The sequence below is a fragment of the Hylobates moloch genome, unplaced genomic scaffold (assembly GCF_009828535.3).
Source record: "Hylobates moloch isolate HMO894 unplaced genomic scaffold, HMol_V3 SCAFFOLD_12, whole genome shotgun sequence".
In the NCBI taxonomy this organism is placed as follows: Eukaryota; Metazoa; Chordata; class Mammalia; order Primates; family Hylobatidae; genus Hylobates; species Hylobates moloch.
The window spans coordinates 47162376-47176684 of record NW_026652287.1 but is presented as its reverse complement, the minus strand read 5'-3'; the positions used below and the strand labels follow the sequence as shown (position 1 = coordinate 47176684).

Below are 14309 nucleotides of genomic sequence, written 5' to 3'. Positions count from 1 at the left end.
CTCACTGCAAGCTCCGCCTCCCGGGTTCACGCCATTCTCCTGCCTCAGCCTCCCGAGTAGCTGGGATTACAGGCGCCTGCCACCACGCCCGGCTAATTTTTTTGTATTTTTAGTAGAGACGGGGTTTCACCGTACTAGCCAGGATGGTCTCGATCTCCTGACCTCATGATCCGCCCGGCTCGGGCTCCCAAAGTGCTGGGATTACAGGCTTGAGCCACCGCGCCCGGCCTTTTTTTTTTTTTAGACAGAGTCTTGCTCTGTCACCCAGGCTGGAGTACAGTGGCGCGATCTTGGCTCACTCCAACCTCTGCCTCCCAAGTTCCAGCGATTCTCCTGCCTCAGACTCCTGAATAGCTGGGGCTACAGGCATGTGCCACCACGCCTGGCTAATTTTTGTATTTTTAGTAGAGATGGAGTTTCACCATGTTGGCCAGGCTGGTCTCCAACTCCTGACCTCAGGTGATCTGCCTGTCTTGGCCTCCCACAGTGCTGGGATTACAGGCGTGAGCCACCGTGCAGGGCCTGTTGTATTTTAACCATTAATATTAAAAAGAAAAAAAAAATCCAGGACCTCTGTCTCCCATTCTTATCTTTCATTGACCCTTTTCCTCTTCCCTCACTTAGACCAATTTGAAATTATGAGTTTCCAGGTATGATTCATCATGAAGAAACACAGGTCTCTTCCTTGGACTGTGGGCAGGGCTTTCGGTCTACCTCTTTCACTGCAGCATCCCCAGCACCACACTGAATATCTTTTAACATGCTCAGAGAGGTTAAGTGACTTACCTAATGTCACACAGCAATAAAAAACAGTTTCGCATTATGAAGCAACTTTCTCCTTGCCAAGCACCTAACTCTGAATTCTCAGACTTAACCTTCGGAGGCAGGTTCTGTTGTCATTTTCCTTTTTTATTTTTTATTTTTATTTTTATGTTTCTGAGATGGAGTCTTGCTCTGTTGGCCAGGCTGGAGTGCAGTGGCACAATCTCAGCTCACTGCAACCTCCGCTTCCTGGGTTCAAGCAATTCTCCTGCCTCAGCCTCCTGAGTAACTGAGACTACAGATATGCATCACCACATCAGCTAATTTTTGTATTTTTAGTAGAGACAGGGTTTCACCATGTTGGTCAGGCTGGTCTGGAACTCCTGACCTCGTGATCTTCCCGCCTCGGCCTCCCAAAGTGCTGAGATTACAGGCGTGAGCCATCGCGCCAGCTATTTTTTATTTTTTTAAATTTTTTGAGACAGAGTCTCACTCTGTCACCCAGGCTAGAGTGCAGTGGCACGATCTTAGCTCACTGCAACATCTGCCTCCTGGGTTCAAGTGATCCTCCCACCTCAGCCTCCCGAGTAGCTGGAATTACTAAGCTGGTCTTGAACTCCTGACCTCAAGTAATCTGCCCACCTCGGCCTCTCAAAGTGCTGGGATTATAGGTGTGAACCACTGCGCCTGGCCTATTTCCCTTTACTTATATTATATTTTATTTTTTTAAGAGATGGGCTCTCGGCCAGGTGCAGTGGCTCACGCCTGTAATCCCAGAACTTTGGGAGGCTGAGGCGGGTGGATCACCTGAGGTCAAAAGTTCAAGACCAGCCTGGCCAACATGGTGAAACCTCCCCCCCTCTACTAAAAATACCAAAATTAGCCAGGCATGGTGGCACATGCCTGTAATCCCAGCTACTCGAGAGGCTGAGGCAGGAGAATTGCTTGAACCCAGGAGGTGGAGGGTGGAGGTTGCAGTGAGCCGAGACCACACCATTGCACTCTAGCCTGGGCAACAAGAGTGAAAATTCCGTCTCAAAAAAAAAAAAAAAAAAAGAAAAGTGACGGGCTCTCTAAAACTCTGAACTCCTCCTGGGCTCAAGTGATCCTCCCGCCTCAGCCTCCCAAAATGCTGGGATGACAGGTGCAAGCCGCCTCGCCTGGCCCTATGATTGCTATTTGATAGAGAAATGAAAAGGAGACTCAAAGAGGGAAAGTGACTTGCCCAGGGTGACACAGCAAAGAAACGAGGTAAGCTAGAATTGAAGGGCTTTGGAGTGGAGGAGTATTGGGAGAGGGGGGCAGACTCCTGGGACTTTCTTTTCTTTTGTTTTCTTTTCTTTTCTTTTCTTTTTTTTTTTTTTTGAGGCAGAGTCTCACTCTGTTCCCCAGGCTGCAGTGCAGTGGCGAGATCTGGGCTTACTGCAACCTCCGCCTCCCGGGTTCAAGCGATTCTCCTGCCTCAGCCTCCTGAGTATCAGGGACTACAGGCGCGCGCCACCACCCCCGGGTAATTTTTTTTTTTTTTTTTTTTTTTTTTTTTTTTTTTTTTTTTGTATTTTTAGTATAGACAGGGTTTCACCATGTTGGCCAGGCTTGACTCCTGGAACCTTTCAACCAAAGCAGCCTGGGGCCTGAGTGGCCACCTCCAAAGCCTGTTTCCCCACGTCACCTCCCTGTACTCACTACTTTTGGCTCTGGAGGTGTAACTCGGAGGGGGCTCCCAGGTCCCCAAGAGGCTCCCACGAGCAGTTCAAGTCGCCCAAGGGTCCAACTCCGTAGCACTGCAGTGGCCCGGCGCTGCCTGGAGAGGGAGTCAGAGGGTCTCAGGAAAGGGGGGGGTCGAATCCCCCCTTTCGCCTGCACACCCCAGAACTTGGACTTCTGACAATTGCAAGGTGGGGGGGGGTGCTTAGGGAAATGAGCAGCAGGAAGGGAGGCGCTAGGCACCCCTCCCCAGGCTCCGTGCAAACCCCCCCTTTCCCTGTGCTCGCCACATCCTGTTAACCACCCAGAGAGCTCCCCCCACCCCGCCCTGGGGCTCCGGTTCGACCTCGCTGCCGCCCATTCCCCAGTGTCGCCGGGTCCCTGCCCCAGGAGGAGCCGAGTGGCGCCTGCACCTCTGCCGTTCGCTCTGCAAACGCGTGGCTTATCCTGGAGCGTCGGCGCCTTCGCGGGGGGCGCAGCGGCAGCGCCCGGGACACGAGCTCCCTCCAGCACTCACCCTGGGGACGCGTCCGCTGGAAAAGCACCCACAACAGAGGCAACAGCGCCAGCTTGGGCAGCGGCCACGGCCAGAAAGGGGCGCCCCTGCCTCCCCGCATGGCGCCCCTCGCGAGCCCCAAGTCCGGCCCAGCCCTGCCGGGCCCGCGCGGCCGCGCTGCTCCGCTCCCAGCTCTGGGTACAGCGCCCGAGGCGGCAACGGGAAGCCGAGCCACCCCTGCAGGCCGCCTCCGCACCTTTCACTCCGGGTCCCCGCCCCTTCCCCGCGACGGAAAGTCCCCGGCTGGGGCTGCTGAGGGGGAGTGGGGAGGCGGCCTGGGCGTCTGGGGGTGGGGGCCTCCAAGGGGGGGTACCGCGTACTGCGCATCCCTGACACCTGTCCTACGCCCAACAACCATATACACACACACACACACACACACACTCTCTGCCAAAGTCTTGGAATTTTTATTATTGGAGTTTGGGAAGATTCTAATGTGCCCCGAGCTCTCCTAGGGGGGCCACCTGCCACCTTCTCTGGGGTCCATAGCCTTGGAACTCTGGCAGGGGAGTTGGAGGGAGAGGGGATGGAAAGCAGGGAAAAGGAAGCGTGCGTGCAAAGGCTGGACTGAGACAGAGGCTTAATTTTAGCTGGCCAGGGGACAACGGCCACAGTATGGACTGGGAAGGGGGCAGTGGTCTCTGTGTGGCCAGTCTAGGTAGAGTAAGGACCCGGTTGTGGCAGTGGAGTGTGTAGGCCAGGCAAATGCATGGTTAGGGCTGGGGAGAGGTCAGGGGTCAGGATCGGGGTCCCCACTTGACCAGGCAGGGGCACAGCTTGCTCAGGGGCCAGGGTCATGATAGGCTGGTCAAAGGGCAGGGTTGGATAGGTGGTGTTGGGGAACTGTGCCTGAGCCCACAGTGCCTGGCCTCTGTGACTTGCAGATGAATGAATGAATGCGTGAGGCTCGAAAGACAGGTGCCCAGCCAGACACTAGTTGAGTGGATGGTAGGACTGGGACATTGGTCCTGGCGCCCACGGCTGCCCAGCCCTCAAACTAGCAAAGGCTACTGATTTCACTTTTGCTACACCCCCACTTGCAGCAGCTGCTGGAAAGGCCAGCCAGGACATCTCGGCTGCCCCGAAGAGCCCCAGGGGTTCCTTGCCAGCTGGGTCGCCCTCTGTAAAAGGCCTGGGGTGACTTGGTCAGGGCCAGCCATTCGCTGGACCCCATGGCCTCATCCAGCTCGCCTGCCAGACTGTCTCCATCAGCATCTGCATCCGGGAAGGTATCTCCTGCAAAAGATGAACAGAGTTAGTGCTCAGGGCTCAGCTGCTGCTGCACCCACAGTCCTGGCTCCTGGCCAGTCTAGCTCTGATCTTGTGACAACAGTCATAGACATAGTTCAGAGTTTTGATTCCACTCAGTTCTGGGCTCTGCCAGAGTAGGTGGGGTTACAGGTGTCTGCCACCAGGCCTGGCTGATTTTTGCATTTTTAGTAGAGACGGGGTTCACCATGTTGGCCAGGCTGGTCTCAAACTCCTGACCTCAAGTGATGTGCCCACCTCAGCCACCCAAAGTGCTGGGATTACAGGCGTGAGCCACCACACCCAGCCCTATCATTTATTTTCCCTTACTCTTTATTAATTGAGGACCTGGTACATTTGGGAGCTTGGGTGACTGAGCATGAATCCAGCCTCTCCAAGCTGTAATCGTGAGCAAGTAAATTTATTTGTTGGAGCCTCAATGTTCTTTTCTGAAAAGTGGAAAAAAATAATTACTCCAACCTTCTCAAGTTTTATAAGGAGTAGAGGAGTTAATATTCATTAAAAAAAACCTTAGAACAATGTCTGGAACATGATGAGCACTCAAAAATGATTATTGAGTCCAGGCATGGTGGCTCACATCTGTAATCCCAGCACTTCCGGGGGCACATGCTGGAGGATCACTAGAACCAGGAGTTCAAGAACAGCCTGGACAACACAGCACTACCCTGTCTCTACAAATAATAAAAAGTTAGACCTGGTGGCACAAGCCTGTAGTCCCAGCTACTCAGGAGGCTGAGGCAGGAGAATTGCTTGAGCCCAAGAGGTTGAGGCTGCAGTGAGCTGTGATCACACCACTGCACTCCAGTCTGGGCAACAGAGCAAGACCCTGTCTCAAAAAGAATAATAATAATAATAATAATAATAATTTATTGATCACTTACTGTGTGTCAAACAACGTTTTAAGTGCTTTAGCAGGTTAACTTTATTCTTCTCAGTGACAACCAGTTGAGGTGGGTGCACTTATCACCCGTATTTTTCAAAGGAGACCACTGAGCCAGGACTCAGTAAAGAATTTGCATGGCTGGGTGCAGTGGCTCATGCCTGTAATCCCAGCACTTTGGGAGGCTGAGGTGGGCGGATCACCTGAGGTCAGGAGTTTGAGAACAGCCTGGCCAACATGGTGAAACTCTGTCTCTACTAAAAATAAAAAGATTAGCGGGGTATGGTGCCACACACCTGTAATCCCAGCTACTTGGGAGGCTGAGGCACGAGAATCACCTGAACCCAGGAGATGGAGGTTATAGTGAGCTGAGATTGCACCACTGCACTCCAGCCTGGGCAATAGAATGAGACTCTGTCTCAAAAAAAAAAAAAAAAAAAAAAAAAAAGATTAGCACACGAACACACAACTATTACATTGTAGAGCTACTATCTGAATCCAAGTGGTGTGTCTTCTAGGTCCACGCTCATACCTATCCTCCTTCTCACCATCATGAATATCTATTTGCCAGGCCCCTGCCCCTCATGAAGCTAGGTCTTCTGTTCCCTCCAACTGTCCTGATAGATCCCAGACTGTGCCACTGCCCTGCTTAGACTCTGCCCTAATCTGTTTTGACTTAATCATACCACTTAATCCCGCAAGATTCAGGAACTGTGTCTCCCAATTGAAGATAAAGACACTCAGAGACTCTAATCTCAGCACTTAGGGAGGCCAAGACAGGAGGATCACTTGAGCCCAAGAGTTCGAGACCAGCCTAGGCAACATAGTGAGACCCCTGTTTCTACAAAAAAAAATTTTTTTTTAAACTAGCCAGGCGTGGTTTCAGGTGCCTGTGGTCTCAGCCACTCTGGAGGCTGAAGCGGGAGGATCGCTTGAGCCTGGGAGGTCGAGGCTGCAATGAGCAGTGATTGGGCCACTGCATTCAAACCTGGGCAATGGAGTGAGACCACATCTCAAAAAAAAAGACACTCAGAGATGGGAGGAAAAACCGACTTGCTGGGGAGAGGTCATGCATTAGGTGACAAAATCCAGCTATGTGTATACCACACCCTTCACATTACCTGCTGGAAAGGGTTGGAAAACACTTCGGTGTTGTCTTTGTGAATGGCGCACTTCCCGCCCCCGTCTCTGAAGCAAACAAGCAGCAGCTTTGCTTTGCACAGGGCACATAGCAGGTGCTCAGAAAAGAGTAAACTGTCCTCGGACTTCCAGCCCCCATGGATGGCTTGCAACCCCCTATTCCAGCTCTGCAGCTCTGCTAACTCCTGAGCCCTTGTTTCAAGGCTGGGCAGGTGTCCCTGGCTGAATGTGGCAGGACAGAGACCCTCCTACTCCAGCAACCTCTTCTCATCTCTGTCCTTAGCTCCTGGGACCCATCCAGCCACCCATTCCCCTCCTACATCCACTCTTTCCTCAGCCTCACCCATAGCCTCGTGGGCCAGGATATCCGATCGTCTCCACCGGGAGCCCCCGCAGGTGAAGATGACCGCTCGGATGAATTCTCGGCCGCAAAGCTTGACTCCATAAGGCGCTGCCCGGGCCTCGGTCCCCGGCCACAGCTCCCTGGTCAGCACCCACACTGCCAGGAGCAGCAGCAGCCTGTACCTGGCCATGCTGGATGGAGACGCTTCAGACAGGAGTGTGGGCCAGTGTCTCCGCTGCCTCTTGGCCCCCCATTTATACATCGTGGCTCCCCCACACTCTGCCTGAAGAAAGCTGAGTGCCTCTCTTATCTTCTCCAGCAGATGGGAGACAGGCACGGCCCCCCCAACCCGACCTTTCCCATGTCCCCAACGAAGTGATAACCTTTCGCTAGGGACAGGGTGACGTGGCCCAGCTTATTGTCATCATCATTGACAGAGAGGCGAGAAGGTTTCCAACCTGCAGAGACCAGAAACTCATAATCCCAAAAGGCGGGGCAAGATGACACAACCAGACCCCCACAACGGTAGGGTCCTGGATCTCTTCGAAGATCATAATAACAGTGAACGCCCATGCAGTATGTGCTACGGGGCCAGGCGCACTACTGTAAGCATTTTATTGTTTGTTTGTTTATTTATTTATTTATTGAGATGGAGTCTCGCTCTGTCACCCAGGCTAGAGTACAGTCCCAATGGCAGAATCTTGGCTCACTGCAACCTCCACCTCCCAGATTCAAGAAATTCTCCTGCCTCAGCCTCCCAAATAGTTGGGATTACAGGCGCCCACCACCACACCTGGCTAATTTTTCTATTTTCAGTAGATACGGGGTTTCACCATTTTGGCCAAGCTGCTCTCGAACTCTTGGCCTCAGGTGATCAGCCCGTCTCAGCCTCCCAAAGTGCTGGGATTACAGATGTGAGGCACAGCGTTCGGCTGCTCAAAGCATTTTATATCTCTGTAATGTATTTAATTCTCCCAACAACCCAGGGTAATGGTTCTCAAATGTGAGTGAGCTTCAGACTCTTTGGGTGGGCTTGTTACAACAGAAATCAGGCCAGGCACGGTGGCTTACACCTGTAATCCCAGTACTTTGGGAGGCCGCGGCGGGCGGATTACCTAAGGTCAGGAGTTCGAGACCAGCCTGGCCAACATGGTGAAACCCTGTCTCTACTGTCTCTACTTTTGTAAAAATACAAAAAATTAGCCAAGTGTGGTGGCTCATGTCTGTAGCCCCAGCTTCTCGGGAGGCCGAGGCAGGAGAATTGCTTGAATCTGGGAGGTGGAGGTTGCAGTGAGCTGAGATGGCGCCACTGCACTTCAGCCTGGGTGACAGAGGGAGATTCTGTCTCAAAAACAAACAAACAAAACACATATCTTTGTGTCCTACCTGCAGAGCTCCTGACTCAACAGGTATGGAACATATCTAAGAATATGCATTTCCAACCAGTTCCCAGGTGACACTGATCCTGCTGGTTCAGAAACCAGACTTTTTTTTTTTCTTTTTTTTCAGAGACAGGGTCTGGCTCTGCTGTCCAGGCTGGATTGTAGTGGTGGCAACATAGCTCACTGCAGCCTTGAACTCCCGGGTTCAAGTGATCCTCCTGCCTCAGCCTCCTGAGTAGCTGGGACTACAAGTGTGTACCACCATGCTCAGCTAATTTTTGTATTTTTTGTAGAGATGAGATCTCACTATGTTGCCCAGGCTGGTCTCAAACTCTTGGGCTCAGGGGACCCACCTGCCTCAGACTCTCAAAGTGCCGGGATTGGCCGGACACAGTGGTTCACACTTGTAATCCCAGCACTTTGGGAGGTTGAGGCGGCTGGATCACCTGAGGTCAGGAGTTTGAGACCAGCCTGGCCAACATGATGAAACCGTGTCTCTACTAAAAATATAAAAATTAGCCGGGCATGGTGGCGGGTGCCTGTAATCCCAGCTACTCAGGAGGCTGAGGCAAGAGGATCGCTTGAACCCAGGAGGCAGAGGTTGCAGTGAGCCAAGATTCTGTCATTGCACTCCAGCCTGGGCCACCACGCCCAGCCCAGAAACCACACTTTCTTTTTTTTTTCCTTGAGATGGAGTCTCGCACTGTAGCCCAGGCTGGAGTGCAGTGGCATGATCTCGGCTCACTGCAAGCTCCCCACTTCCTGGGTTCACGCCATTCTCCTGCCTCAGCCTCCCAAGTAGCTGGGACTACAGGTGCCCGCCACCACGCCCGGCTAATTTTTTGTATTTTTAGTAGAGACGGGGTTTCACTGTGTTAGCCAGGATGGTCTCAATCTCCTGACCTCGTGATCTGCCCACCTCGACCTCCCAAAGTGCTGGGATTACAGGCGTGAGCCACCGCGCCCGGCGGAAACCACACTTTTAAGAGCATGGGGTTATGAATTCAGGACTAAGATAATTCCCATATTACAAATGAGGAAATGGAGACACAGAAGGGTGTCCTGAGGCAGCAGATCCCAACGTTTTTGACACCAGAAACCGGTTTCGTGGAAGACAATTTTTCCATGAATGGAGTGTCAAGGGGATGCTTTCGGGATGATTCAAGCATATCACTTTTTTTTTTTTTTTTTTTTTTGAGACAGAGTCTTGCTCTGTCACCAGGCTGGAGTGCAATGGTTCAATCCCGGCTCACTGCAACTTCTGCCTCCGAGGTTCAAGCGATTCTTCTGCCTCAGCCTCCTGAGTAGCTGGGACTACAGGCACATGCCACCACGCCCAGCTAATTTTTGTATTTTTAGTAGAGACGAGGTTTCACCATGTTGGCCAGGTTGGTCTCGATCTCTTGACCTCGTGATCTGCCCGCCTCGGCCTCCCAAAGTGCTGGGACTACAGGCATGAGCCACCACGCCTGACCAAGTGCATCACATTTATTGTGCACTTTATTTCTATTATTATTATACTGTAATTGTATATTGAAATAATCATACGACTCAGCATAATGTAAAATTAGTGGCAGTGCCAGGCACAGTGGCTCATGCCTGTAATCCTAGAACTTTGGGCAGCTGAGGTGGGCGAATCACTTGAGGTCAGGAGTTCGAGACCAGCCTGGCCAACATGGTCAAACCCCATCTCTACTAATAGTACAAAAATTAGCTGGGCATGGTGGCACATGCCTGTAATCCCAGTTACTCAGGAGTCTGAGGCAGGAGAATCACTTGAATCCAGGAGGCAGAGTCTGCAGTGAGCTGAGATTGAGCCACTGTGCACCAGTGTGGGCGACCGAGTGAGACCTTGTCTCAAAAAATAATAATAAGCATCATAATAAAATGAAAATATATATATTGAGAGGCTGGGAATGGTGGCTCACGCCTGTAATTCCAAAACTTTGGGTGGCCAAGGCAGGAGGATTGCTTGAGCCCAAGAGTTCCAGACCAGCCTGGGCAACATGGTGAAACCCCACCTCTACAAATAATGTAAAAATTAGCCGGGTGTGGTGGCACACGTCTGTGATCCCAACTACTCAGGAGGTTGAGGTGGGAGGATCACTTTTGCCTAAGCGTTCAAAGCTGCCATGAGCTGAGATTGCATCACTGCACTCCAGCCTGTACAACGGAGCAAAACCTTCTCTCAAAAAAAAAAAAGGCCGGGCGCGGTGGCTCACGCTTGTAATCCCAGCACTTTGGGAGGCCGAGGCGGGCGGATCACGAGGTCAGGAGATCGAGACCACGGTGAAACCCCGTCTCTACTAAAAAATACAAAAAATTAGCCGGGTGTGGTGGCGGGCGCCTGTAGTCCCAGCTACTCGGAGAGGCTGAGGCAGGAGAATGGCGTGAACCCGCGAGGCGGAGCTTGCAGTGAGTCGAGATTGTGCCACTGCACTCCAGCCTGGGTGACAGAGCGAGACTCCATCTCAAAAAAAAAAAAAAAAAAAATTGAGGCCGGGAATGGTGGCTCATGCCTGTAATTCCAGCACTTTGGGAGGCTGAGGAGGACAGATCACTTGAGGTCAAGAGTTTGAGACCAGCCTGGCCAACACGGTGAAACCCCGTCTCTACTAAAAATACAAAAATTTGCTGGGCATGGTGGTAGATGCCTGTAATCCCAGCTACTCGGGAGGCTGAGGCAGGAGAATCTCTTGAACTTGGGAGGCGGAGGACGCAGTGAGTGGAGATCACGCCATTGCACTCCAGCCTGGGCAACAAGAACAAAACTCTGTCTCAAAAAAAAAAAAAAAGAGAGAGATAAGATCCATATAAAATAAAACTAACCAGGCCAGGCACGGTGGCTCACGTCTTTAATCCCAGCATTTTGGGAGGCCACGGCGGGTGGATCACTTGAGTTCAGGAGTTTGAGACCAGCCTGTCCACCGTGGTGTAAAATCCAGTCTCTAACAAAAATACAAAAATTAGCCAGGCGTGGCAGCACATGACTGCAGTCCCAGCTACTTTAGAAGCTGAGGCAGAATTGCTTGAAGCCGGGAAGCGGAGGTTGCAGTGAACTGATATTGTGCCACTGTACTCCAGCCTGGGTGATAGAGACTCTGTTTCCAAAAATTAATAAAATAAAATAAACTATATACACACGATGTTCATAGCAGCATTATTCACAAGAGCCAAAAGGTGGAAGCAACCCAAATGTCCACCCACAGACGAAAAAAACACAACATGTTCCATCCGTACAATGGAACATTATTGAGACATAAAAAGGAAGGAGGCCGGGCACTGTGGCTCACACCTGTAATCCCAGCACTTTGGGAGGCAGAAGCGGGTGGATCACTTGAGTCCAGGAGTTCCAGACCAGTCTGGCCAACACGGTAAAACCCCATCTCTACCAAAAAATACACAAATTAGCCAGGCTTGGTGGCGCATGCCTGTAGTCCCAGCTACTCTGGAGGCTGAGGCACGAGAATTGCTTGAACTCAGGAGGCAGATGTTGCAATGACCTGAGATTGCACCACTGAACTTCAGCCTGGAAGACAAAACAAGACTCTGCCTCAATAAATAAATAAATAAATAAATAAAATAAATAAAAGGAGGAAGCACTGCTCCATACCATGATGTGGAAGAACCTTGAAAACATAATGCTGAGTGAGAGAAGCCAGACACAAAAGGCCACGTAGTGCATGACTCTACTTATATGAAATGCCCAGACCAGGCAAATCCAGAAATAAACAGTACATTACTGGTTGCCAGGGGCTGGGGAGATGGGGCATGGAGAGCCACTGCTTACTGGGTATGGATCTTCTTAGCAGTGATGAAAATGTTTTGGCACTAGAGATGGTGGTTGCACAACACTGTGAATGTACTAAATGCTATTGAATTGTGCAATTTAATGTGGTTAATTCTATGTTATGTCAATTTCTTTTCTTTTTTTTTTTTTTTCCAAGATGGCCTCTCACTTTGTCACCCAGGCTGGAGTGCAGTGATACATTCTATCTCAGCTCACCACAACCTCCGCCTCCCAGGTTCAAGTGATGCTCCCGCCTCAGCTTCCCGAGTAGCTGGCATTACAGGCATCTGCTACCATGCCTGGCTAATTTTTGCATTTTTAGTAGAGATGGTGTTTCACCATATTGGCCAGGCTGGTCTCGAACTCCTGACCACAAGCGATCGGCCTGCCTCAGCCTCCCAAAGTGCTGGGATTACAAATGTGAACCACTGCGCCAGGTCTTTTCTTTTTTAAAGAGATGAGGCCTGACTGTGTTGCCTAGGCTGATCTGGAACTCCTGAGCTCCGGTGATCCTCCCCCTTTGGCCTCTCAAAGTGCTGGGACTACAGGCATGAGCCACCAGGCACAGCTATGTTAATGTCAATTTCACCTCGACTTTAAAGCACAGCAAAAACAAGGGCTCTGGTAAGGGGGGCAAGCTTGGCTTCAAATTCCACCTCTGCTTCTTTCCTGCTGTGTGACCTTGGCCAAGTCACTTAACCTCTCTGTGCCTTGGTTTCCTCACTTGCAAAATGGGAAAGATTTAATGAGTGAGTCAAATTTTTACAACAATCTCTGGCATGAAGTAAGTGCTGTTTAAATGTTATTTCTACTGGACACATTCCCTTTGGATTAGAACTTCATCTCTTTGTCCTTTTCTCTGTCACAAACTCCTGGCCCCAGTTGCCTGCTGTGGATGTCACAGGCCAAGGGCAACATTCCAGAGGCAGAGGTCACCTCTGATTGTTCTGCTTCTAAAGGGCTGATGACTAATACTCTCTTCCCTTCTGCCTCTTCTCCAGGAACCTCCTGTAGGGAGGTACCCTTCTGCCCTTTTCTCCTGCGCCCCCAGTGCCTGGCCTGGGGACTGGGGAAGAACAAGCATTCAGGAAATATCTGCTGCCTGCCTGCCTGACTTAACTGATGGGCCTCAAACCAGAAGCCTCTTTTCTCTTTTCTTTACTTTTTTTTTTGACACAGGGTCTCACTCTGTCGCTCAGACTGGAGTGCAATGGAGTGATCTCGGCTCACTGCAGCCTCTGTCTCCAGGGTTCAAGCTATTCATGTGCCTCAGCCTCCCGAGTAACTAGGATTGCAGGTGTGCGCCACTATGTCTGGTTAATTTTTGTATTTTTAGTAGAGACGGGGTTTTGCCATGTTGGCCAAGCTGGCCTCGAACTCTTGACCTCAAGTGATCTGCCCACCTCAGCCTCCCAAAGTGCTGGTGTGAGCCACTGCACCCAGCCCAGAAGCGTCTTTTGTGTCTCACATAGAATCAGAGTTTTGGGCCCAACATAGCTAGGTTCAAATCTCTGTTCCTGTGTGTCCTTGGGCAAGACCCTATACCTCTCTGAGTTCATCGTGAAGATGGAAATGTTAAGTATACCTGCTTCATGAGGGTCTTGGGGACTTTGGTGAAATTCTATAGAGTCCTAAGGATTCTGCACAGCACTCGTCGGTGTAGTGTGTAAATGGTGATCTGCAGAAATCTATGTCCACATCCTAAACCCTGGGATCTATAAATGTGATCTTACTAGAAAAAAGTCTTTGAAGCCAAGCGCGGGGGCTCATGCCTGTAATCCCAGCACACTGGGAGGCCAAGGAGGGCGGATCACCTGGGGCCAGGAGTTCGAGACCAGCCTGGCCAACATGGTGAAACTTGTCTCTACTAAAAATACAAAAGATTAGTTGGGTGTGGTGGTGGGCGCCTGTAATCCCAGCTACTCAGGAGGCTGAGATGGGAGGATTGCTTGAGCCCAGAAGGTCATGGCTGCAGTGAGCCATGATTGTGTCACCCAGCCTGGGTGACAGAGATCCTATCTTAAAACAAAACAAACGAAACATTAGCCAGGTGAGGTGATGTGCACCTGTATTCCCAGCTACTTAGAAGGCTGAGGCGGGAGGAACACTTGAGCGTAAGAGTTTAAGACCAGCCTGGGCAAAACGTCAAGACCTGGCCTTTAAAAAATAGAAAATATTAGCCAGGTATGCATGCCTTTGGTCTCTGCTACTTGGAAGACCAAGGCAGGAGGATTGCTAGAGGCCAGGAGTTCAAGACCAGCTTGGACAATACAGTGACACTGCCGTCTCTACAAATACAAAATGTAGCTGGGTATGGTGGTGTGTTCCTGTAGTGCCAGCTACTCAGGAGGCTGAGGTGGGAGAATTGCTTGAGCCCAGGAATTTGAGACTATAGTGGGCTGTGGGCTGGGCTGGTTGATGAAACCCCATCTCTACTGAAAATACAAAAATTAGCTGGGCGTGGTGGCGGGTGCCTGTAA

At 51.0% G+C, this 14309-nt stretch overlaps 2 protein-coding genes across 2 annotated transcripts in view; both read right to left on the bottom strand.

Moving 5' to 3' along the window:
- Positions 1–3168, bottom strand: part of IL27RA (interleukin 27 receptor subunit alpha) — a 23350-nt gene extending 20182 nt beyond the window's left edge. Inside the window, exons 1-2 of the mRNA XM_032169933.2 lie at positions 2987–3168; positions 2449–2566 (exon numbers count right to left, since the gene is read on the bottom strand). Coding sequence (XP_032025824.1) covers positions 2449–2566; positions 2987–3086 — 218 coding nt within the window. The 5' untranslated portion in view covers positions 3087–3168. The remainder of the gene's footprint in view (positions 1–2448; positions 2567–2986) is intronic.
- Positions 3169–3416: 248 nt separating this feature from the next.
- On the bottom strand, positions 3417–6905 carry RLN3 (relaxin 3). The gene is made up of 2 exons (XM_032169932.2): positions 6658–6905; positions 3417–4261 (listed from the first exon to the last, which is right to left on the bottom strand). The coding sequence occupies exons 1-2, from the start codon at positions 6845–6847 to the stop codon at positions 4023–4025; spliced, it is 429 nt and encodes a 142-aa protein (XP_032025823.2). The 5' UTR covers positions 6848–6905; the 3' UTR covers positions 3417–4022.
- Positions 6906–14309: the final 7404 nt, after the last annotated feature.

What these genes read in the sequence shown, in the direction of transcription:
- RLN3 (XM_032169932.2), bottom strand. Translation starts at nt 6,847, where the DNA reads ATGGCCAGGTACAGGCTGCTGCTGCTCCTGGCAGTGTGGGTGCTGACC. An exon ending in CCTGGCCCACGAGGCTATGG is followed by an intron (nt 4,262 to 6,657) that starts GTGAGGCTGAGG and finishes CATCTTTTGCAG; the next exon opens with GAGATACCTTCCCGGATGCA.